Source organism: Drosophila simulans, chromosome 3L (assembly GCF_016746395.2).
Source record: "Drosophila simulans strain w501 chromosome 3L, Prin_Dsim_3.1, whole genome shotgun sequence".
Lineage (NCBI taxonomy): Eukaryota > Metazoa > Arthropoda > Insecta > Diptera > Drosophilidae > Drosophila > Drosophila simulans.
The window spans coordinates 1491484-1512764 of record NC_052522.2 but is presented as its reverse complement, the minus strand read 5'-3'; the positions used below and the strand labels follow the sequence as shown (position 1 = coordinate 1512764).

Genomic DNA, 21281 nt, shown 5'->3' with positions numbered 1-21281 from the left:
TATGTCAATTGCGTATTTGTATTTATTGACTTTCAGGGTCTTAAGGTAGTGTCTGCAAACGTGTTTGGCTAAAGTGTAAAAATAAAGCTGGATTATAACATAAACACCTTTGGGTTAATCTCATTTCACTCACTCAAGTACCAAAATATAATAATATACAAATATACGCCATAAGTTGGTCGTAATAAAAAACAAAGATTCTTTGGTAAAATCAACTAAACTAAAAGCTACCGTTAAAAATGGAACTCAGGATAATTGACTGGATTCGGTTTCGGATTGGGACACCTTATCTACTAAGCTACACACACGCATACGCTTCAAATATATGGAGATTTTTGAACAACATTTTAGAATTTGTTATAGTAAACGTCTTAATTGCACAGTAAATGTCTTTAAAATTCGATTGCGTCGATGACAAGGAATTTTGTTAAACTTTGGCTTCAGTGTTCCCGGGACTGGCATCCATCCCCCTAAAACGTTCAGCGTTTGACTTGGTTTCTTGGCAAGCTGTCGGGTCGAATGGCAAGTGGTTAGTGGCTAGGCTTGGGATTATAGTTAGAACTAGAAATAGGTGTAATAAGGGGCAGAAGTTCCTCCGCTTCGTATTAAAAGCTAACAACGAATTCGAGAGTTACGAGATTCCTCAAGAGCATATGTATGTGAGTATTCTCTAGGTCACTGGTTGCAAATGTCCGTGGGTGAGATGTGGCGTGAGTATTGCATTGGGAGCGGTATTGCATCCGATCCTCAGCATTGGGACGCGATGCGAATGCCCTGTGTGATTGAGTTTTCCAGCACGATGTGGCAGTCGTCCAGCGGCTCAAGGATTTGGATGAGAAAGGTGAGGAGGTTGCGACGCCTAAGGAAGCTCTCCTCCTCGTACATCTCGTGCGTCACCTTGGTCAGAGCCATTGGCTTTATCAGACGCGTCAGCAGGTGCTCCCGCAGGCTCAGGCAGATCAGCAGCTGGAATTTGCCGTCCTTGCCGAGTGCCGTGCCGTTGATCTCGTCCATGAGCTGTACGTACAAACGCCAAATGTTGGAGATTTCCCGACGTTGCAGGCTGTTTCCTCCGCTGCCGCTTCCATTGCTAAACGAGGAGTCTAGGCTAGAGGATGAGTCATCCAGCTCCATCTGCAGATTGTGTTCAAACAGCTCCTTGATTTTGGCTGTAATGGTAAAAGGTTTCAGAAATTTAAAGCCCTATTTAAAGTCTATGTGTCTTACTGAAATAGTCCCAGATGTACAGATTTCGTCCAAAGAATCGCGCCGACCGAAAGCCGCAGAGGAAAACCTGCTCCAGGCACTTGACCAAACCATCGTCTCCGCACAGCAGGTTGGTCAGTGTGCCCACATCCCGATCCCGGCTGGGTTTGTAATGCCATTTGACCAGCACGTTGACGCAGTTGCCCAGCTGGTGTTGAATCTCTGAGGGCGCCAGTGTCTCCTGGCGCTGCACACTGGGGCTTCGCGTCCGAGGAGGGGTGCGCGTATCAGATCCAGGAACCAGCTCTGCATTCTTCGCGTTCGTCGAAACACGTTGGCCCACCAGCAGGCGCTCCGTGGAATCGTCATCCACGCCACGGCCCAGCCAGCGTCCACAGGGGAATCTTTTTGGGTTAAGGAAATATTGTGTTACTCATAGCCCATGTTTGAACGACTTGCTGTTAGCTCACTTGTAGGTGTGGCCGGTGACCTCATTGCGCATCACCACCTGCTCAACCAGCCACTTGTGGCTGGGTCCTGAGTTGTCGTGTCCAATGCGCATGGTTGTCAGTAGGCCAAGGTTCTTGTACTGCAAATGAAAGGGAATTCAATAGGTGGTTATCTAAAATTTTTGATGCTCGAACTAAAAGCTTACGTGGAAGATGAACTCCAAGGATCCTTTCGGCACGGGCACCCGTTGCGTCTCATTCATGGTGCCCGAGACCATGATCCAGACGTTGCTGGAGGTGTGGTAGGAGCCGTACTTGCGGGAGGGGAAGATCACGACGCGGTAGGGCAGCTCTGTGGGTGGGAAGGGAATGCGAAACCAAGAGGAGTGTGAGCACAGGCAATATATTGGACTGCTAGCGTGACCTACTCGTCGTGGGGTAGATGTTGGTAAAGCTGAAGTAGTCCACCGTGTTCAAAGTGAGCAGATGGTAGAGAAACTGTTCCTTCTCCTCCTCGCAGCGCAAGAAGGCCGATCGCTTGTACAGAGATCGCAGCAGAGCCTCATCCGAGAGCAGGGTACGAAAGTGCCTGGACAGCAGCTTCTTCTCCAGCGACAGGCGAACCCAGGCGCGGGTATAGCCAATATGCGTCTTGATATCCGCCATGGCCAGCACATTTCTACAGGAGCAAGTATTTGGTGACTTAGTAAGGCAGATTCCTTGATTTGCTACTTACTTCACATCGAACTCCAGGGACTCGGGAAGTGGGCACAGCTGCTCCAGGCCCACGAATTTGTTGCGATCTCGCGATCGACTGCGATTCGGACTGGGCGGGCTGTCGAAGTCCGTTTGGAATGTGGAGAGATCTAACGATAGAGATTAAACATTGAAATATACAAATTATTAATTGCAACACAAACTCCACTTACAGTCCATGCGCTTGCGCATTGCGTTCCAGGCGAGAGCGGGCGATGCTGTGGCTATGGTCATCTTGCTGCCCGGACTGCTGGACACCGGTGGCGTCTGCTCTGCTCCTGAGCTGTCGCCAGCACCGCGGGACTCCTGCATCTCGAGATAGGCCAGCAAATGGGCCCACAGAGCGGATTTACCCTGCTTGTTCTGCAGGCCGTGCGACCAGATCTTCTCCAGCAAATCGCACATGCTGGCTATCAAGGTGTTCTCCTCAATGCCGTCGCCTTTGAGGCCCAGCGCCACTGCCTCGTTACCCATTTTTTCCAGCAGCATCCGCTTGGTCTTCGATTTTATGTCCTACAATTAGGCAAACATAAGCATAGTTCTATTCAATACCTTATTATCCGAAACACACCTTCAGCAGTCGCTCCACAAACGTCCAGTTCGCCTGGGCGATTAGAGCCGGACTCACGTCCGCCGTGGTCAGGTTCGCCGACAGGCGGTTGATGGCATTCGAGCCAGGCTTCTGGTCCAGCGAGATCTCCCGGGCCCGCCACTTGTTGCCGTTCTTTACCCGTCGCAGGCTGTTGCCTCTGTTGGGGATTCGGATGCGGAATCGGAGGCGGATTCGGATACGGTATTTGGTTGAGGTTGGTTGTTTGATGGATGTTAGCGCGAATGAGTTTGAAGATCGGTTTGAGTTTAGTTTGAATTTCGAACGAGAATAAAGAGACAGCGGATTAGTGGGGACTTCGAAGGGGGCTGGAGGATGGGCTGGATGGGTGACCGGGTGGAGGTGGAGCAGGCGGTGAGCTGTGGGCGGTGCATGCGGTGCAATTTACGGCGGGAGAACGAAACAAAACAAACGAAAAGAAGAGTCTCGGTTAACGATTGGAGAATGCAGAATTTATTGTTAAGTGGTATGCACTAAGAGAAACAATACGAATACGAATAGAAATAGAAATAAAAGTATGATGCCAACGGAAGGGAGTATCCAGTGTAAAACGCGCTACTTGATTCGATTTGATCTAATTTGAGCTAACAAAGGTACATGATATACATCTACGTACAGCTAGGAGACTATGGTATCTATAACTAACATTTAGGTAATATCAAACGTTTGTCGGCCTTTCTAGGACCAAGGTACACTTATCCCCGGCGGGGATTTCGGTTATAGGATGAGTGCGGGGGTTAGGGATGGGGACTGGTGGTTGGTCTCAAAGCAGGACGTGCTCTACGACTAACTATACAAGAACAGGAAGCTGTGGGAACTAGGCGACTAGGGCAACTACCTCGAGGCGCACTCCTGGTTGAGCACGCCCTTCTCGAGCAGCGGAAAGCTGCGGAAGTAGGCCGCTCGGTTGGCCAGAATTTCGCTGGGAGGCGTCACTTCGATGTCGATGCAGTTGAGCCGCTTCTCGAAGCCCTGCTGCGAGTCCTGGCTGAGCACGCACGGCTCGTAGCTGGTGGCGGCAATCATGTTTTCCCCGTGTCGTCGCCTGGAATGTTCGAATGCAACAAGAAAAATCGTTAGTGTACTGCATTGTTATGGTGGTAGTAAGTTTCTGGCCATCAACCATAAGTAATAGAGCGGTTAGCACTTTAACGACTTACCTCAGCAATTTCACGCGCTGATCGAACAGCTGGAGCTGTTCATCGGGCTGCGACTCCCACATAGCCAGGATCTTGTTGTCGATTAGGGTGGCAAACATCTGAGATTCAAGGAAGCGCGAAAGAAACGCGCGATGATGCTCCGGCTGGTCGGACAGAAACGAGGATTTGTCGAAGTTCTGCAAAGTCTCACGGTTTGAGATCCATTCGTCTCGAGCCTGATTTGGGTAGATCACAAAGTACTCGTAGGCATGGAACATGTGCACGAATCGGTTGAGGAAGATCTCCCGCACCGAGTTGTTGATGCGCAGGTCCTGGTAGTACTGATCCACAGGGCTCAGTTTTTGTTTCTCTGCGCGACGAGAACTGACTGGCATGGTGGCGTCCACTGCGTCTACGTCGTGGTAGATGCCAACCGGCGAGGAAGAGAGCGAGACGGTGGGACTACCCACCGGAGAGCCAGCTCCCCTGATACCCCCCTTCCTACGCAGAAAGTCAGCGATCCGTGGCACATGATCGATTCGCGATGGATGAGCTATAAGCGGTTGGTAATCCACAACGCCTCCGCCCGGCGATCCCGACAGAGTATAGACGGTCTCCTGCATCTGCTGAAAGCGCTCCTTACTTCGTCGTGCTGCTTGCAATCCGGTGGGCAGGGTGCAGCTGGAGATCATGGCATCGACACCACCTGCTCCGCTACTTCCAGATACGGAAACTCCTCCTCCGGCTCCTCTGCCCACATAGCCGTTTCGGAAACTAGGCTCCTGGTCACGGTCTCGCTCGATCTCGAACTTGTCCAGCACCGAACCAATTTCGGCCATAAAATCCACCTTGTGAGGAAAGACTGGAAGCTCCTCGGGCAGCTGGATGTGCTTCTTGTCAATGTCCACGAAGCATAGTGTTGCCTCGCTGCCGATCTTGTGAGCCGCTTCGCACTCAGCATGTAATCCCATCACAAAGGGCACTGGTGCATCCAGAAAGTGGTGCAGGGCGGCCGGCAAAATGGGAGCGTACACGTGCGGCCACACGAACGGGAACAGCAGCGAGGTAATGCACTCACCCACGATCATAAGTCTTTGATAGTCTGCAGTGGAAATGAAAAGGTTATAGCATATGTTCCGTATTTCCAGTATTGCAAGTTCTGACCTGTGGACCGGAGCAGGACCTGATTCTCTAAGAGCACGCACGTCAGCAGCTGTATGACACACTCCACACCCAGGTACTTGAAAAGCAGCCTGAGCGGAAAGTCAAGCAGAGGCAACTCGGTAGCTAGAAGCGGACGCTGAAGAATCAAAGCAATGGGTGGCAGATGCGGCTCTGTGGGAGGCAGGTAAACCCGGATGGACTTGCCCGGTTGCGGCAGCATAACCTCGTAGAGTATATTGTATACGTAGGACTCCAAGCTGATACCAGCACCAGGCTGCCGAGGAAGACATCTAGGTAATAAGAGGTAGCTAAATTAAGTACAGGGATTCTCCTTTTATATCTCACTTACCTGTACAGATTCTTAAGAAACATCTGAGCGGCAAAGGCGTACGGAGCCTGGCATATCAGAGTGATGCTCTTCGCCACGTACAACTTGTCCTTGTTGATGTCGTAGTAACTTTGTGCAGACTGCGGCGCCTGTCCGGCCACCTTAAAGTGCCTTGGCAGTGACCGGCTGACCGGACCATCCTGTTTCACCCGACTGAGAGAATGCGTCTGCTGGCCATTGGAGAGCTCCGTGATGAACATGCTCTGCAGCGTGTGAATGGCCCCGCAAATGTTACGGTTCCGAATTTCCTCGTAGAACACCAGGCTGAACCCATAGCACCGCTTTCCATCCTCTCGTGTCGTGGCAAACGAGTGGAAGCGGGGTTCGATGCTATGTTTCTGGGTGCGGAAGCGCAGTCCCTGCGGTAGTGAGAGCTGTGGATGACAAATGGCGGGGGTGAGTTCTCGATCTCAAGTGGCGGGCATAAATAAAATCCATTCATTCGAACACATGCCCAGATGCCCGAGATAAGGTTTATCGGTAGAGGGGTGGTGACGCTGTCGTATTCGTGGCATCAATTATAAGTGCTTCGCTCACAGCAACTCGCGGCGAGTGTATCAATGAACTGGCTAGCCAAGCATGAATTTCCACCGAAAGGGCAGCCAATTGAGCTCAATTAGACATGAATATGGATTAGGGTGGCTCGGTCATTCGCAAGATATAAGTTTTTCTATGCTTTAGTTCTACAATTACTATGCAATGCGTTATGGTTGCTCATAAAAATTAATAAAATTTGCGTAAAAACGAAAAACATTTAAAAATTCACATTGTCTGACCTGAATCCATTGACAGATGGCAATAAATCATTCTCTGACCTAATTATTCATCAAACTGCTGTGTGTTTGGGAATAAGCATGAAGGGACCAATTTAAATAGTTTAGCCTATCGTACGTTATCTTATCGACTTTAACCGACCCACCCTAAGATGGCTAGGGAGTGACTTCAAACAGTCTTTATGATTACCATGCATATGCCGTGGGCATCGAAGGGATTCCAGGGCACATTCTCGGGATAATGGGCCAAAGGCTTGCTCTTGTAGGCGCGATCCAGCGGCGAGCAATGTAGGTTGTCCCCTGAGAGGCGTAGATGTGAAGTTAATCCCAATCTCGGTGAGCATTCATCACTTACCCGCAAAGCGATCTGGTTCGAGACCCGTGTCCAGATCCAGTCCACATATCACAAAGTAGTCGGCGAAGCGCGAGAACTGCGGATCCGCATCCCGCTTCAGTTGGTTCAGCTCGGACTGGGACTGGGACTGCTCTCCGGGCGAGGTGGGAGATTGCACCAGGGTGGAGGATGGAGCCACCTGGATGTTGGGGCCACTTCCGCTGCCATTTCCACTCCCGCTGCTGAGCATCAACTTGGACAGGCGACTGGACACCACATTCTCCCGTGTGGTCATCGCGTCCTCCTCCTCCGTTTCTCTGTCTCTCTCTCTTTGTCTTTAATCCGCCAAATGGGACATCAAACAAAAAGCACTGCCTCCATGTGTGTGCGTGTGCTGCTTGTGTGTGTATACATGTACCGTTATGCGCTCGCGATTTCGTGCACTTTCCAATTTACACAACCAATCAATTTCCGTCTGCAAAATACGTACAACTTTAGGCACAACAAAAAGCCAAGTGCTATTTTTACTTGTTTGTTTTATTTTTACACTTTCGACGAAGGTGTGCGTGTGCGAAGGAGAGAGTATGCAAAATTTTCTATGCCAATGTCGTTGCCCACGTCCACCACCAATAACACAACACTCTCCTCGTTCAACCTCTTTCCCTATTACACTGTTAGATTTAACCCGCTGCTGGGTCGTGGGAGCTGCAGCAATCACTAGCCCAAAAACTGGGTTAACACTGGCTGCGTGTTTGTTTGGACCTACCAACAACAAAGACCAGCTGGGCAAACAAATATCGCGGAGTGGAGCAGACCTGAGTTTTTTTGGCAAAAACAAACTACTTTGGTCGCCAGTGTGACCAGGCGGTGTAAGGAAGAGAAACCCAAACGAAAATGACCGTTATAATAAATCAACTAAAAGCATAAAGGGCTTTCTTTAAAATACCAATGCATAAATCAATTGCATAAAACAATATGTTTTGTTTAAAACAATAAGTAAAGTTGCATGTTTTACCAACTATTTCGATATATACACAGTTGGATACAGATTTAAAATTCTGTATATAAGAAATCGTACTGGTTCCGAAAATACCGCTATGGCAATAGGGTGTATATGGTTTCAAACCCAGTTCAGGAGCGGAGAGTTGGGGTGGAGAACCAGCAAGCAGCCAGCGCTGAACCAGTTCTGAACCGGATCGCGACCTGACGAGAAAAAGTGTATCACTTCATCACATAACATTTCGCATTTAATTGGAACGTAAATTGTGTGCCCCGTCGAGACAGGAGTTTTGCACCGGAAAAAACGAGTGCGGAGGAGTGGCGTGTAGGAGTGAACGCCAAGGAGGAGCACTCCGACGTCGCAACAAACGAATAAAACGAATCCAAATCCGACACCCCCCCACATGCGATTGATTTGATTGATTGAGAGCACGAGACCACGAGTTCTGGGCGATGCACTCGTCACTCAGCTGGACCTCGCGTGCGATCTCTCGCGCCCTGCGCAGCAGCTTCTCCACGCTCCTGGAAACGGCCACGGGCGGCGGAGGTGGTGCAGCAGCCAAGGGGGCCACCAAGTCGGGAGCGGTAGCAGGATCCTCGGGCGCCCCACGACCCCGTTTCGTGTCGGTGGTGTGCGGCTTCGCCAAGGACAACCTGCGACACAAGTACAAGCCGGGAAAGTACGGCGAGGACTCATGGTTCAAGGCCTCCACCGCCAGTGCCGATGTCATGGGCGTGGCCGACGGCGTGGGCGGCTGGCGAAGCTATGGCATCGATCCCGGAGAGTTTTCATCGTTCCTGATGCGCACCTGCGAGCGGTTGGTGCAGTGCAGCCACTTCAATCCCCAACGACCAGTCAACCTGCTGGCCTACAGCTACTGCGAGCTGATGGAGCAGAAGAAGCCCATACTGGGCAGCAGCACCGCCTGCGTCCTGATCCTCAACCGTGAGACGAGCACCGTGCACACGGCCAACATCGGCGACAGCGGCTTCGTTGTGGTGCGCGAAGGCCAGGTGGTTCACAAGTCCGAGGAGCAGCAGCACTATTTCAACACACCCTTCCAACTGTCATTGCCGCCGCCGGGACATGGGCCCAATGTCCTCAGCGACAGCCCTGAGTCGGCGGACACGATGAGCTTTCCGGTGCGGGATGGCGACGTGATTCTCATTGCAACCGACGGAGTGTTCGACAACGTGCCCGAGGATCTGATGCTGCAGGTGCTCAGCGAGGTGGAGGGCGAACGCGATCCCGTCAAGCTGCAGATGACGGCCAACAGCCTGGCGCTGATGGCGCGCACCCTGTCCCTCAACAGCGAGTTCCTCTCGCCCTTCGCCCTCAGCGCCAGGAGGAATAACATTCAGGCGCGTGGCGGCAAGCCGGACGACATCACCGTTGTCCTGGCCACCGTGGCGATGTGAGAGTGGTGCTCCAGCCCATCCTCCCTAGTGATTAACGTTTACTTGTAGTCCGTACGTGTTTAGTTAGCTTTAGGAGCCCGTTTCGTGGTTCTGTCTACCGTTTAAGCTGCATGTTGAGATTGAGATTGTGATTGACGAGGACGACGACCCTTTGACCCTTTGCATTGTTAGTTACATATATACGAGCAAACTCATTTTCGAACCGACGAATCGACTTCGACGCATCCTGGTGAGCGACCCACGCCTCGATTGTACACATAACCCTCGCTATAAGTAGAGAATGCGAATTATCTGCCCGATCTGGCGATCTCTGTCGTCAGTGGCGTTCTAATCACCACAAACAATAAACAAACAACCGATTGCGAAACAATCCCCGACGCCGAGGATCATAAATACGAGTCCGGGGTCCGGATGGTGGAAGGTGGATGGATGGTGGACCCGGAATGGAGCGAGTCGAGTGCAGCTATCTGACTGAGGACGGAGGATTAGCCATTTACGCGGGCGAACGAACTGTCTTTAAACAATTTTTGTCGAAATGTACTCACTGATATTTGCGACCCAATAAAAATTATTCAATGAAAAACAACGAACGCAACTTGTAGTCACTTCGTGATAAATTCATTAACCAAATAACCGAATAAACAATAAAGATGTACGGAAAACTTAAATAGAACGTTCTAATTGCTTAGATTAACTCATGGGCAGAAAGATGGAAATTGATAGATTCAGCAGCGGGCAAACTGATTAGCGTGGGGGTGTCTATTTTTAATGCGATGTAACAATCATTTTCCTCCAGAAGTATAGATGAAATTACATTTTTAATTACAAAAGGTATTCGGCTTTCTTATCTGAAATAAATCGATTGCGCTTCTGTGACGCAGACTGACTACATATATAAACATAAAGCTGCAAAATATATATGGATATGAAACTTATATTTCAATAAGCAAAGATATTCGCCAGTTTGTAAAATATGTAAACGTTTGGCTAAACTAGCGGGTAATTTAAAAGGCTTCATAGATTCCAAAAAAATGTCAGTCAATAGCACCAAATCCCCGCTGAAATGGAAGGAGTCTAGTGACGAAAGCATCGGTTGCCCCAAATGTTCGGAAGTTCAAATTTTGTGACGAATAATACGAGTCACAATAACTAACATAACAGAAAAGCTTACGTAACACGTAAGCTTACGTAACAAATCATTATTTATTTTAATAAATGTGAAAATATTTAAATTGTCAGGGAATGCAGATTAAGTTAGTATTAAAATAAAAGATATACATTTCCAAAAGTGTTGAGCTACCTTGAAAAATATAAATAAACTGCGTTATTTAATTTACAATAACAAATGTAAACATTACATTTGGTATATTTTTACAGAAAAATACCAAATATTCCACAGCTGCGGTCACTTTGCAGATAAGGAATCAAAACAAAAGGCGAAAAAGTAGAATTTTTATTTTATTAGCATGCAAATGGGCAAATGTTGGAATTGAGTAAATAATTGTCCGTTGGTTTTGCAACCACCAAGTCAACATGAAGCTGTACAAGCTGAACACGCATACGCGTGGCTGCAACAAATCCTACGGTAAGCGAAACTGGATATTGCGCAAACATTACGTTACACGGAAATTTCGGCACAGATGCGGACTTGGTGATGAATCTGAAGGATCATCCCAACGCCAATGTGGGGGATGTGGTGGAAATTTACGCCCCCGACGAGGAGAACGGCACTCACCTACTGCTCCAAATCACCGAGTTCAATGGCAGCTGTGGCCGGGATGTGATCAGCATCGAATCGGGCATCGCCAATGCCTTCAAGATGCGTCCGTACTCCAATGTGGTGATGCGCATAGTTAAGCCGGCGGATGTGGCCCTGGACTCGATAGAGATTACCTTCAAGGATCAGTACATGGGTCGCTCGGAAATGTGGCGCCTGAAGACCTACTTGGTAAGAAAAGAAGTATTTTTCTGACCAGGATATACTTTTAACGTACCACTTCTCCCTCAGACGGACACCTGTGTGTATGTGAACAAGAAGATCGATTACAACGACATGCAGATTCGATGCCAGGTGTATGAGATGTGGTCGCAGGGCGAGCGCGTGGCCAGCGGCGTCATCACAGAGGACACCAAGATTGTCTTCCGCAGCAGCACTTCGATGGTGTACCTCTTCCTGCAGATGTCCTCCGAGATGTGGGACTTTGACATCCACGGTGACCTGTACTTCGAAAAGGCAGTCAATGGGTTTCTCACCGAGCTCTTTCAAAAGTGGCGTAAATTGAGCTGTAACCACGAGGTGACCATCGTGCTGTTCTCTCGCACCTTCTACGCAGCCAAGAGCCTGGACGAGTTTCCCGAGCATATGCGCGACTGCCTGCAGCAGGACTACAAGGGTCGCTTCTACGAGGACTTCTACCGCGTGGCCATCCAGAATGAGCGCTGTGATGATTGGTGTACTGTCCTGGGCCAGCTCCGAAAGCTATTCACGTCCTACCAGGTCACTTAACCATGTTTTAATTTATTCTATTATAAAAACTTACTGTGCAATTTACAGGCCACTGTGCTGCGCTATCACGAACGTGAGAACATGAAGATTCCCCCGGCCACCAATTCTTCAGCCACTCAGGGTAACTTTTTGGAGGTGCTGAACATATCGCTGAACACTTTCGAAAAGCATTATTTGGATAGAACGTTCGACCGCACCGGACAGCTCTCCGTGGTTATAACCCCAGGAGTGGGTGTTTTTTCCGTGGATCGAGAGCTGACCAATATCACGAAGCAACGCATTATCGATAATGGCGTTGGTAGCGACCTTGTCTGTGTGGGCGAGCAGCCGCTGCATGCGGTTCCGCTTCTCAAATTCCACAACAAAGACACCACGTTGACCTCCGCCGATGACTACTCTCTGCCCCACTGGATAAACTTGAGCTTCTACTCCACCAACAAGAAGATTGCGTACTCCAGTTTCATACCACGGATCAAGCTGCCTCTGTTTGGATCCCAGCTGACGCTCCACGATGGCGTTGGCGAAGGGGAGGGCGAGGAGAACGAGGGTCACTTTCTGAGCTGCAATCAGTCGGAGTATAAGCACAACTCGCTCTTTGATTACGATGCGTATGATGAACAGATCTTTCAGCCGCTGCCCGCTCAGAGTACTTGGTAGGATTGTGCTACAAAATGACCTTGTAAGCTTTATTGATCGAGGTTTTATTCTTATAGCTCGCTGCAGCGTGTAGTGCGGGCTAAGAAGACATCGGTGCCCAGTTTAGAGACCTATGCTTACAGGAACAACGACTGGGAGAACCTTACGCCGACTCAAATTCCGGCCATGCGGCGCAAGATGTCCGATCCCGACATTCATCACGGCACCTCAGCAATGCTGGCTGCCTTGGTAAGGAAAATCTTAATACTGCCCCTGACTTCTGAACTGTTTGTATGTGACTTTAGCAACCGGATACAACCAACCTCTCCGAGTCACTGGCCTCGGAGAAGAACGCCCGCAGGACGATCGTTAGCATTGCGCCCATAGTGCGTCCGGGTCGCGCCCTGATCAATCCCTTTGATCCCTCGCAAGTGACAATAAAGCTGACCTCCAATCGCCGCCGCTGGACGCACATATTCCCGAAGGGACCAACCGGTGTACTCATACAGCAGCATCATTATCAAGCGGTGCCAGCAAAACCCACGCAGGCGGGTCAGCAGAGACCATTGCAGCAGATCCAGAGCAACAACAACAACGACCAGGAGGATTACGGGTGCGCAAATGGAGAGCAGTACGACCGAGTGTCCAGCCATTCGCTGCTCAGCAAGTCAGCCTCCTCGCAGAGCTTTGTGATGGGTGATGAGCACATTGATTGTGAGTAGCAGTAACTAAAGTTAAATCTCCCTGACTAGTATTGCTTTGTACGCGCAGTCTTTAAGCGACGTCAAAACTCGCCGATGAACCCCCTGCCCGCCAATGTGCCCAACCTGACGGCCACCCAGGCGAAGTCTTACCTCTGGGGAGCCACTGGGGAGCAGGAGTGGACACCAGCAATTACCACGGGTAAGTGTTAGGCAAACAGTTTTCGGTTATTGTTTTAGAGATCGTATCGCGGGGCGAATAGTTCGAGATGCACTTCAAGTACTTGGCGTATGGTACATGCAAATACCAGTCAGTTTGGACTGGTTCACGCGCGAAAATGTATCTCCAGTTTTTGTTCGCGCTGCTTATGTCGCGCCACCAAATCGTGGCCACCGAAAACTTTGACCGTGCCTTTGAACTGGCTCTGTTTTTGGACAGGATCGGCCGCGTGCATCGCTTGCATGCCATTACTATAGTGAACAGCGTGGGATCTGTTGATCCCAGCTATTTGGACGACCTGCATCGCGGGCTGATGTGCAACAGCAGCAATCACTTTTACTTGCTGCCGCAGATGACGGCCACGGACAAGGATTCCTCGCACGTGCGCTTCAGCAGCCTGCAAGATGAGGAGACCATTTATTTGGTCTTCGCGAGGGATTCCAAGGACGCGGTGATTTACTTGCAGGCCGAAAGAGCCAGAGGAAGGCGTTACACAAGGACTATGTTCCTGCTCAGAAATCAGGAGTCGCAAAAGGACATGAAATACTTCTTTGAGCTCCTATGGAAACTGCAGTTCCGGAGCGCTTTGGTAGTGGTGGCCGCCAGAAACTTCTACCAAATGGATCCATATCCCACTGTTAGGGTGATACGCATGCGAAGATTATCCTCCTATGATCCGCAACACGTGTTTCCACCTGCAAACCGAAGAAACTTCAGAGGCTACAGGATGCGATTGCCCGTTCAGCAGGATGTGCCCAATACATTTTGGTACAAGAATCGCAGGACGAAGGCCTGGGAACTGGCTGGATTGGGCGGGATCTTGATCAACCAACTGATGATGCACCTGAACGTGACCATGGATTTGTTTAGATTTGAAGTAAATGGCTCTACATTGCTGAATATGGCTGCTCTCACGGATCTGATTGTGGAGGGCAAGGCGGAGCTGAGTCCGCACTTGTATGACACACTGCAATCAAACACCAATGTGGACTACTCATATCCCACGCAGGTGGCACCGCGCTGCTTCATGATCCCATTGGACAATGAAATTTCGAGGAGCCTCTATGTATTCTTGCCATTCAGTTTACCCATGTGGCTGTGCTTGCTGTTTGTCCTGCTCGTGGTGCACTTCGTGTATGTGCGCCGCCTGATGCCAGACGGACATTTCTGGGCCATACTAGGAGTGCCTGGTGCTCGTCGAGTCAAATATGGCCACCGCAAGCCGGGCAGGGGTCTCAGTACCTTTCTGATCCTCTTCGGAATTTTCATCCTTGTGCAAATGTACAGCACCAAACTTACTTCTTCTCTGACCGTGACTCTTATCCGAAGACCAGCCAACAGCTTGGAGGAGCTGTTCCTGCTGCCGTATCGCATTCTGGTGCTGCCCTCGGATGTGTATGCCATCGTGGATTCCCTGGGTCATGCGAAGCAGTTTAGCAAAAAGTTCAGCTTCACGGATGCCGACAACTTCAGCAAGAAGAGAATCTCCATGGATCCGAACTACATTTACCCCATCAGTACGATTCGTTGGCGCTTCTTCGATTTGCAGCAGCGCTTTCTGAGAAAGAAGCGCTTCTATTTCTCCAAGATTTGCCACGGCTCCTTTCCCTATCAGTACCAGCTCAGGGTAGACTCACATCTCAAGGATGCCCTCCATCGGTTCCTGCTGCATGTGCAGCAAGCCGGGCTGGATGATCTTTGGCTGGAAACGAGCTTTCGAAAGGCCCATCGCATGGGATATCTCAAGGACTTCTCCACACTGGCGGAGTTGGAGGAGAAACTGCGGCTCCGCCCACTGGCGCTCAATCTGCTGGTGCCCGCCTTCAGTCTGTTTCTGTGCGGACTGTTGGGCAGCGGAATCGCCTTCCTGGTGGAGATCCGCCACAGCTTCGGGTGCAAACAAAAGCCACCGTCCATTAACCGCAACCCCGGGGATTAATGCATTCGAAGTAGCCCATCCTAACCAGAAACCCCTCTCGAAATAAAAACGAATACTAAGTCTAATCTAATCTAACGTATGATTCACCTTATTCCCCTCCACCCACACAACGCCACGAATGAAATCCAATCGGATCTAACCAACGAATCGAAATTTGCAACCCATCACATACGTATTCCATCGAATCCCATCCACCGATCGTTTAGTCAAGCATCTGAGGCCGATCGTCGAGGGCGAGCATCATCATCTGGGCAGCCTGGAGGCACTAAGGGCTCTAGACCCGCCCCCCGATGCGGAGGCGGGCGGCGGAAGAGGAAAGATCATCATAGGTTTGGACAAAACAAATTCACCACCTTTGAACTCTGTACAAAGCATTAGCGTTGCATCCAAACACAAGCACACATAAACACAACTGCAACCACACACAAGACACCACTAGAAGAAACACTTCGTTGCTCCAGATCCTTGGATCTGTAATTTGGCTGTATAGTAGTTATAGTCTAGAAAGCTTATGTAGAAACATAGTTCAGTTGCTGCTTTGACTAGAAAAGAAAGAACTTGTTCCTGAGTTCACCTAATATCATAAAAGATTGACTATAGATTGATTTATCTATTTCCTTATGAGCAACAGTATATTAAAAACTTAAGTGTCAGGAAGTATTACCACGAAAAGCGCTAGGAATTCTAAAATTTGACTAAGCACTACCCTAAATCGCATATCTTTGTATAGCGTTAGTCATTAATGATATCTTGATATCACTTTAGGGATAAAAACCTCATGACAGGTGTTTGATAGCATCATACTTGCCCGTGGGTGACTCTCTATCCAAGTCTGTAGATTACCTCGCTTTGCACTCACCCGCTTAAAACCCTAAGCCTGGCCACCGCACCCGAAACCCTCGCATGTAGTTACCCATCCACTTTAACTATAGCTTAATCCGTAGTTGGTAGTAGTTCACCCAAAACTGCACAACCCAGAAACCCAAACCAAACCCAAACGCACGGACACACCCATCGGGAGGTGGTTGGAACCCGCTATTTGGTAATCCGCACGGAGATGGGAGCATGTTGACCACTAGAGCATATACAGCATGTTGCCGTTGTGTAGTTTTGTAGCGTTAGCATGCTTGCCACGCCCACCTGCCCCCACTGCCCACTGTATTTCGTACGCACACCTTCCACACGCTAACCCATCCGTTGGTGACAGCTCTCGTCCCGGACTGGAGTCCTTCCTCCTCTTTGGTTATGATTTCCGTAGACCTTCTAGCTTGAGCGATTTTGATTTACACACCTGTACCGGCGTTGGCTTCCTCTCTGCTCTGATTCCTTCCATTCCTCGTGAGAGTCCTGCTAATCGCTGGTGGATCCGTTTGCAGGCGTCGATTGGAAGTCGCTTACGATCCCCGCCTGTCTGCCCATCACCACGGACTACTTCCCGGACAAGCGTTCGCTGAATAACGACTATGTGATATCGGATTACACTCTGCTGCCCGACGATGTGAATCACGATTACGCCCAGAGCAGAGCTGTTTACCGGAAACCCCTGTCCACGGAGGAGGTGTGCAAGGAGATCGTGTCGCAGCGCTTGGCTCAGGGCTTCCAGCTAATCGTGGTCGACGAGAAGCCTCCGACTGCGGGCGGTTGCTCCTCGGGATCTGCAGTGCAGCCAGTGAAACTTTCGCGTGAGACCAACAAGGAGTATCTGCTCTCCATTGGACGCATCTTTCACAAGATCTCGTTGAGCGGCTCGGTGATCACGGTCACTGGTTATAGGCCCAGGTGAGTTGGAGCCGGCTTGCTATTTTGAATGCCATATTGAAAGTTCCCTCTTCTAGACACCCGTATCCCCCGATAAATGTGGACTACCGCTACCGTTTCCATGCCCCACAGCACGAAACCTACGAAATCTCCGGCGTGAACTTCACCACCGAGAAGCTGGAGAACTTCAACTGGAACCACATGGACCTGTACATCTGCACGCGTGGCGATGTGGATTACCCACTCATGGAGGTATATCCTGGCGCACATCTTATACTTGCCAATCTTAACCCAATGTTTCTATCGCAGAGCCTGAAGTACTGGCGCTATCGCATGTACCTGCTGCCCAGGGAGAACATTGTGAGCAAGATCGCCAGTTGCCAGCGATGCGACATATTCCCCGACGTGACTGCGGATAACACGCGGGAGCAGGTCGAGGACTTCGTCCGACTGATCGAGGCGGTCAGCAAGCTGAAGCGGCAATATGCGCGCAAGGCGAGAGTAAGATAGAATCGGTTCCTTGGCTTGGCTTTTGTGCATTCGTGATCCGTTGCGTTAATTCTGTAATTGCGTTCTGACTCCTAATTGACTAATTGTCCCGACAGCTGTCTTGAAAGCGGATTACTAGTGGATGGATTAGGAAACTAACCATTTCAGATATTATAGAGGGGGATCTCTAGAAAGACGTTAAAGATAATGACTATTAAGTAACAAGAAATGTTTCAAGAGCAAGATTAGTTTGTTAAATTGGACCGCTTGTGAAAGTTTCTGTAAATACGATTGAGTTCTAAATATTTGTACACGTGCAGTAAATGGAACTGGATGACCTTTAGTCTTGCTTATAGATTAGGCAAGCATTTAGGAAGAAGACGCATAACCACTATTGTTGAACCTTGAACTAACCTTGCATCATGAAGCCCGCTTTTAGTGCCCGTTGCCTTTTCCCTGATGTATCGAGTATCTCGCCTCACTCTTGCAGGACAGCCCCATCGCCCACATAACCAAGCGGAGACACAGCACCAGCATTATATCCAGGCCTCAGCCTAACCAGGTTATCTACTTAACTTATCTCAAGAAAAAATTAACGTTTTGTTTCATCCAAACTGCGCACATTTGCCTAATTTCAAAACTTTATTACTTTCAAATGCGCACGTTCGAGTTGATTAGTTTTGATTATTGCGAGAGAACTGCCGATGGAAGGTGTTATCTAATGCTTTTGTCTCTCTTTCAAACGTCTCTGTCTGCCCGCCACCCACTTTCGACCTGCCCCAATCCGCTCCGAATCCGAAAACGAACCCATCTCCTCAGGGACTCACGAACTCTCCGTTCCGGGAGCGAGTCGGCAGCAATCGACTGCCGGAGAAGCGACCCAGGTTTTTATATCGACTCCAACAAATAGATCTAAGGCCCCTTATCTATCTCGTACACAAACACACACGTCCACAAACCTCACATCCAAACACTGTACTTGCATTGCATAAATCGGGGACCGTAATGATTGTTTAGCTTAGTTTTGTATACTTATTGATTTAATTTAAGCGAGCTATACCTTAAATTTCAAGTATATTTTACTCTTTCGAAGTGAAGCTGCACAGCAAAGGTTTATATCTGCGAAATCTTCAGCCTAGAGCATCCTTTGATATGCAGTTCTACTTCGAAAGGCAGTCATTGGTAGTACAAGTACCACTCGATTGGTAACTAAATGGCCTATGTAGATATTGTTAATTGCGGTCCCTGGGTTAAACTGCACGATTCGCTGGGGATTTGGTTGGCTGCTGGTCATAGCTGGCTTGCTCCCAGGACTCCCAGGGTACTGGGCCTAGGCTAAGTGTATATATCGTTGCTGGCTTGTTGTTTAGCTACCCTTTTTGTATTGTACTCGTAGTCCTGTTGATTTGTGCATCCCGTGTTTCAGATTTTGTTGGCTGGCTGTTTCATTTCCTTTGGTTTTGTTACGTACTTTTTATATAATTTAATTTGGTATTTGGCTTTCAGCAGCATGACACACCTAGAATCACTGAAAAGCATCATAACCAATTAAACTCACCGCAGCAAAGGTTTGTGCCACCCAGAGGGCCAGGCTACCGGATACCATCCGTCCTGGCTCCGTTTATTTATCACGACTCGACTAATCCCCTCACAATCTCATACCCGAAATCCCTAACCAACACACACAATTGGCCTGCTGATTCCTGTATCCCCAACCCAGATACAACACACAAGACCCAACATGGATAAGGAGCTGATGTGTTGAACTACGCGAATGATTCGTCTAATCCTTTTCATTTTGCTACTCCACATGACAGCATCAATGTGCGCCCCAAACTGGAGAACGGTCGGATTCCACGGATATTTCCCGCCACCGATGCAGCGGCAGCTGCAGGAGTCGCCGCCAGAGATGACCAGGACGATGGGTGAGTATCCCAGTCCAGAGTGGTTCCCCTCAAGCTCATCAACATATGCCTTGCAGTTTCCCGGTCGACATAAAATTCAGCCCGAATGCTACGCTGCCCGAAATCTTCGAGGCCATGAAGCACCCGGTGAACGGAGTGGGCTTCTTCTCGCAGACGCAGTCGCTCCCCTCCTGCACCTTTGTGGCCTACGATGCACTAATGTGGCTGAAAACCCGCCTGAACAACGGACGACATCCGCTGGATCTACTGGAGGCCATGCGCAAGTGGGTTTTTCGAATTTAGCAAAGTGTAATTGTACTCAATTCTGTTTTATGTAGGGAACGCATGATCTGCCATGCTTCGGGGGATTGGAAGAAGCCCGTGGTGCCTGGCTTTGTCTTCTACTACGTGGTGCAGCAGGATAAAAACGCCAAAGGTTGTTTTGCTCAATCCCTATGTTTGTTCAACAATTAAAACAATACCCAATCATTTAGATTACGCCCCGCCTTTGGATGACTACAGTGCCTTTGTGAACGAGTGGCTGGAGATTGAGTTTCAGGGATGTAGTTTTCTCTGGCACGATGAGCCGGTGACCACTCCGGTGCCCAATTTCCTCAGGGACTCACCTGCTCCGCAATCCTGGACAGAAACCAGCAGTAACAGTTCGTACTAGTTATATTTTGATGAAGAAGTAGCCTAATAAGTCTCGATTTCTAGAGCGCGTGTATCGACAGTCGCATTTGGAGATCGATGTGAACCAGAAGAGCGATCGCATGGAGTGGGGCCATGTGAAGCATCACACAGTGCTGCAGCCGAGATTCGCCTTTGAGATCGTGGTTGAGTGGGTCACCTCATCGGGTCCCATAGTGGCTGACTTGGTTGGTTTAAAGCGTCATATAGTTTACTTTCCTGATTCCTTATCGTATATTATCCTGGATTTACTCAGATTGGCGGCTGGATGCGCAAGGCGAATCAGTTCAATTTCCTGGTATCAGTGCCAGCGGATCCTATGGCAGAGCCGTTCACCAAGAAGTCGGATCCTCTGAGAGGACCCATTTTCATTCCGCTTTGCACTACATTCCTGCCCAATGGCGCTGCTCTCTTCGATGGTACTTTAAGATATTTGTGTTTTAAACAGTGTTTTAACTTGAACTATGATTGCAGAGTTTCCCGAGGAGAGCAGATCAGACAGAATGCTGTTCTTCCAGGAAGCCATACTGGGCAAGTTTGGCTTCTTGCCATGCGTTTTGGAAAAGAAGTACAGCGTTGGCAAGGATGTGAGTCAGCTAACCAGTTCTCGTTGGGCATTTCTCATTACAATTTTACTTTTGCAGCTGCCCAAGGAGTACCAGTATGTGCACTGCACGGGCAACATGTTTGCCTTGATCCGGTAAGATGTGTGAAGTCTCCTGCTCCTTGATACCTTCTAATCGCGCCTCTCTTCCAGCTGCGCTACAAACAACTACCAGGTGGAATCGCCCATCCTGAAGGAGGCAAATGTCACGCGCTGCGTTTATGGGCACACCAACAACACGAACGTGCCCAAGAAAGTGGGTTTCTTGTGGGCGTGGAACCACATGATTCCGAACAAGAAGTGGAAGGCCCAGACGATAAACAACTCCGCGGACGGGGAGCTCTTCCAGCTGAAGATGCTCAAGGATTTCCGCGAGTTCTGCTCGAACAGCGATCAGCGCCTGTCCACTTTTTGGACCCAATCCCAGGAGTTGAAGCGCAGGGCCCAGAAATTCGAGTTTAACAATAATAACACCGAGGAGAATAAGATGAAGTAGAACCTATCGAGGAAAGCACAAGTTCTTCGCCTTCTGAATTGTACATAGTCTATAAACTTTATATAAATTGAATCGAATAAAAACTGTAAAACTAAAATATT

At 49.2% G+C, this 21281-nt stretch overlaps 4 protein-coding genes across 10 annotated transcripts; 3 read left to right on the top strand and 1 right to left on the bottom strand.

Moving 5' to 3' along the window:
* Window positions 1-4: 4 nt before the first annotated feature.
* On the bottom strand, window positions 5-7736 carry LOC6736354 (DENN domain-containing protein 5B). 2 transcript variants are annotated; one of them, XM_016170624.3, is made up of 15 exons: window positions 7586-7736; window positions 6841-7294; window positions 6676-6785; window positions 5674-6086; window positions 5325-5614; window positions 4182-5262; window positions 3860-4066; window positions 2983-3160; window positions 2585-2924; window positions 2392-2521; window positions 2084-2334; window positions 1862-2007; window positions 1677-1795; window positions 1228-1610; window positions 5-1169 (listed from the first exon to the last, which is right to left on the bottom strand). In XM_016170624.3, exons 2-15 carry the CDS (start codon window positions 7112-7114, stop codon window positions 748-750), a joined length of 4344 nt encoding a protein of 1447 aa, XP_016029840.1. In that variant the 5' UTR covers window positions 7115-7294; window positions 7586-7736; the 3' UTR covers window positions 5-747. The 2 variants fall into 2 exon arrangements, with proteins under 2 accessions (XP_016029840.1, XP_016029841.1); XM_016170625.3 differs by lacking the exons at window positions 5-1169; window positions 1228-1610; window positions 1677-1795; ... (3 more) ...; window positions 2585-2924; window positions 2983-3160 and adding an exon at window positions 3170-3380.
* A 226-nt stretch (window positions 7737-7962) lies between these two features.
* LOC6736353 (protein phosphatase PTC7 homolog) lies at window positions 7963-9823 on the top strand. Its single transcript, XM_002083193.4, has one exon. It carries the CDS (start codon window positions 8272-8274, stop codon window positions 9235-9237), a length of 966 nt encoding a protein of 321 aa, XP_002083229.1. The 5' UTR covers window positions 7963-8271; the 3' UTR covers window positions 9238-9823.
* Window positions 9824-10625: 802 nt separating this feature from the next.
* Window positions 10626-21277, top strand: LOC6736352 (GATOR complex protein Iml1). 6 transcript variants are annotated; one of them, XM_016170488.3, is made up of 22 exons: window positions 10628-10822; window positions 10878-11185; window positions 11246-11734; window positions 11792-12396; window positions 12457-12628; window positions 12685-13093; window positions 13151-13282; window positions 15446-15568; window positions 16616-17018; window positions 17075-17249; window positions 17307-17498; window positions 17977-18048; window positions 18306-18370; window positions 19304-19411; window positions 19468-19674; window positions 19729-19826; window positions 19885-20052; window positions 20108-20268; window positions 20337-20499; window positions 20555-20667; window positions 20725-20780; window positions 20838-21277. In XM_016170488.3, the coding sequence occupies exons 1-22, from the start codon at window positions 10771-10773 to the stop codon at window positions 21178-21180; spliced, it is 4614 nt and encodes a 1537-aa protein (XP_016029834.1). In that variant the 5' UTR covers window positions 10628-10770; the 3' UTR covers window positions 21181-21277. The 6 variants fall into 6 exon arrangements, with proteins under 6 accessions (XP_016029838.1, XP_016029831.1, XP_016029837.1 ...); XM_016170485.3 differs by lacking the exons at window positions 17977-18048; window positions 18306-18370 and adding an exon at window positions 18996-19054 and having other exon boundaries at window positions 10627-10822; XM_016170491.3 differs by lacking the exons at window positions 17977-18048; window positions 18306-18370 and adding an exon at window positions 18993-19054 and having other exon boundaries at window positions 10627-10822.
* Window positions 13292-15378, top strand: LOC27206732. Its single transcript, XM_016182549.3, has one exon. The coding sequence runs from the start codon at window positions 13350-13352 to the stop codon at window positions 15237-15239; it is 1890 nt and encodes a 629-aa protein (XP_016029839.1). The 5' UTR covers window positions 13292-13349; the 3' UTR covers window positions 15240-15378.
* Window positions 21278-21281: the final 4 nt, after the last annotated feature.

Coding starts and splice junctions, on each gene's coding strand:
- LOC6736354 (XM_016170624.3), bottom strand. CDS start 7,114: ATGACCACACGGGAGAATGTGGTGTCCAGTCGCCTGTCCAAGTTGATG. Junction 6,087..6,675: donor ATGCCCACGGCATATGCATG/GTAATCATAAAG, acceptor TGTCATCCACAG/CTCTCACTACCGCAGGGACT. Junction 5,263..5,324: donor GGTCCTGCTCCGGTCCACAG/GTCAGAACTTGC, acceptor TTTCCACTGCAG/ACTATCAAAGACTTATGATC.
- LOC6736353 (XM_002083193.4), top strand. CDS start 8,272: ATGCACTCGTCACTCAGCTGGACCTCGCGTGCGATCTCTCGCGCCCTG.
- LOC6736352 (XM_016170488.3), top strand. CDS start 10,771: ATGAAGCTGTACAAGCTGAACACGCATACGCGTGGCTGCAACAAATCC. Junction 13,283..15,445: donor GACACCAGCAATTACCACGG/GTAAGTGTTAGG, acceptor CCGATCGTTTAG/TCAAGCATCTGAGGCCGATC. Junction 19,827..19,884: donor GCAGGATAAAAACGCCAAAG/GTTGTTTTGCTC, acceptor CCAATCATTTAG/ATTACGCCCCGCCTTTGGAT.
- LOC27206732 (XM_016182549.3), top strand. CDS start 13,350: ATGCACTTCAAGTACTTGGCGTATGGTACATGCAAATACCAGTCAGTT.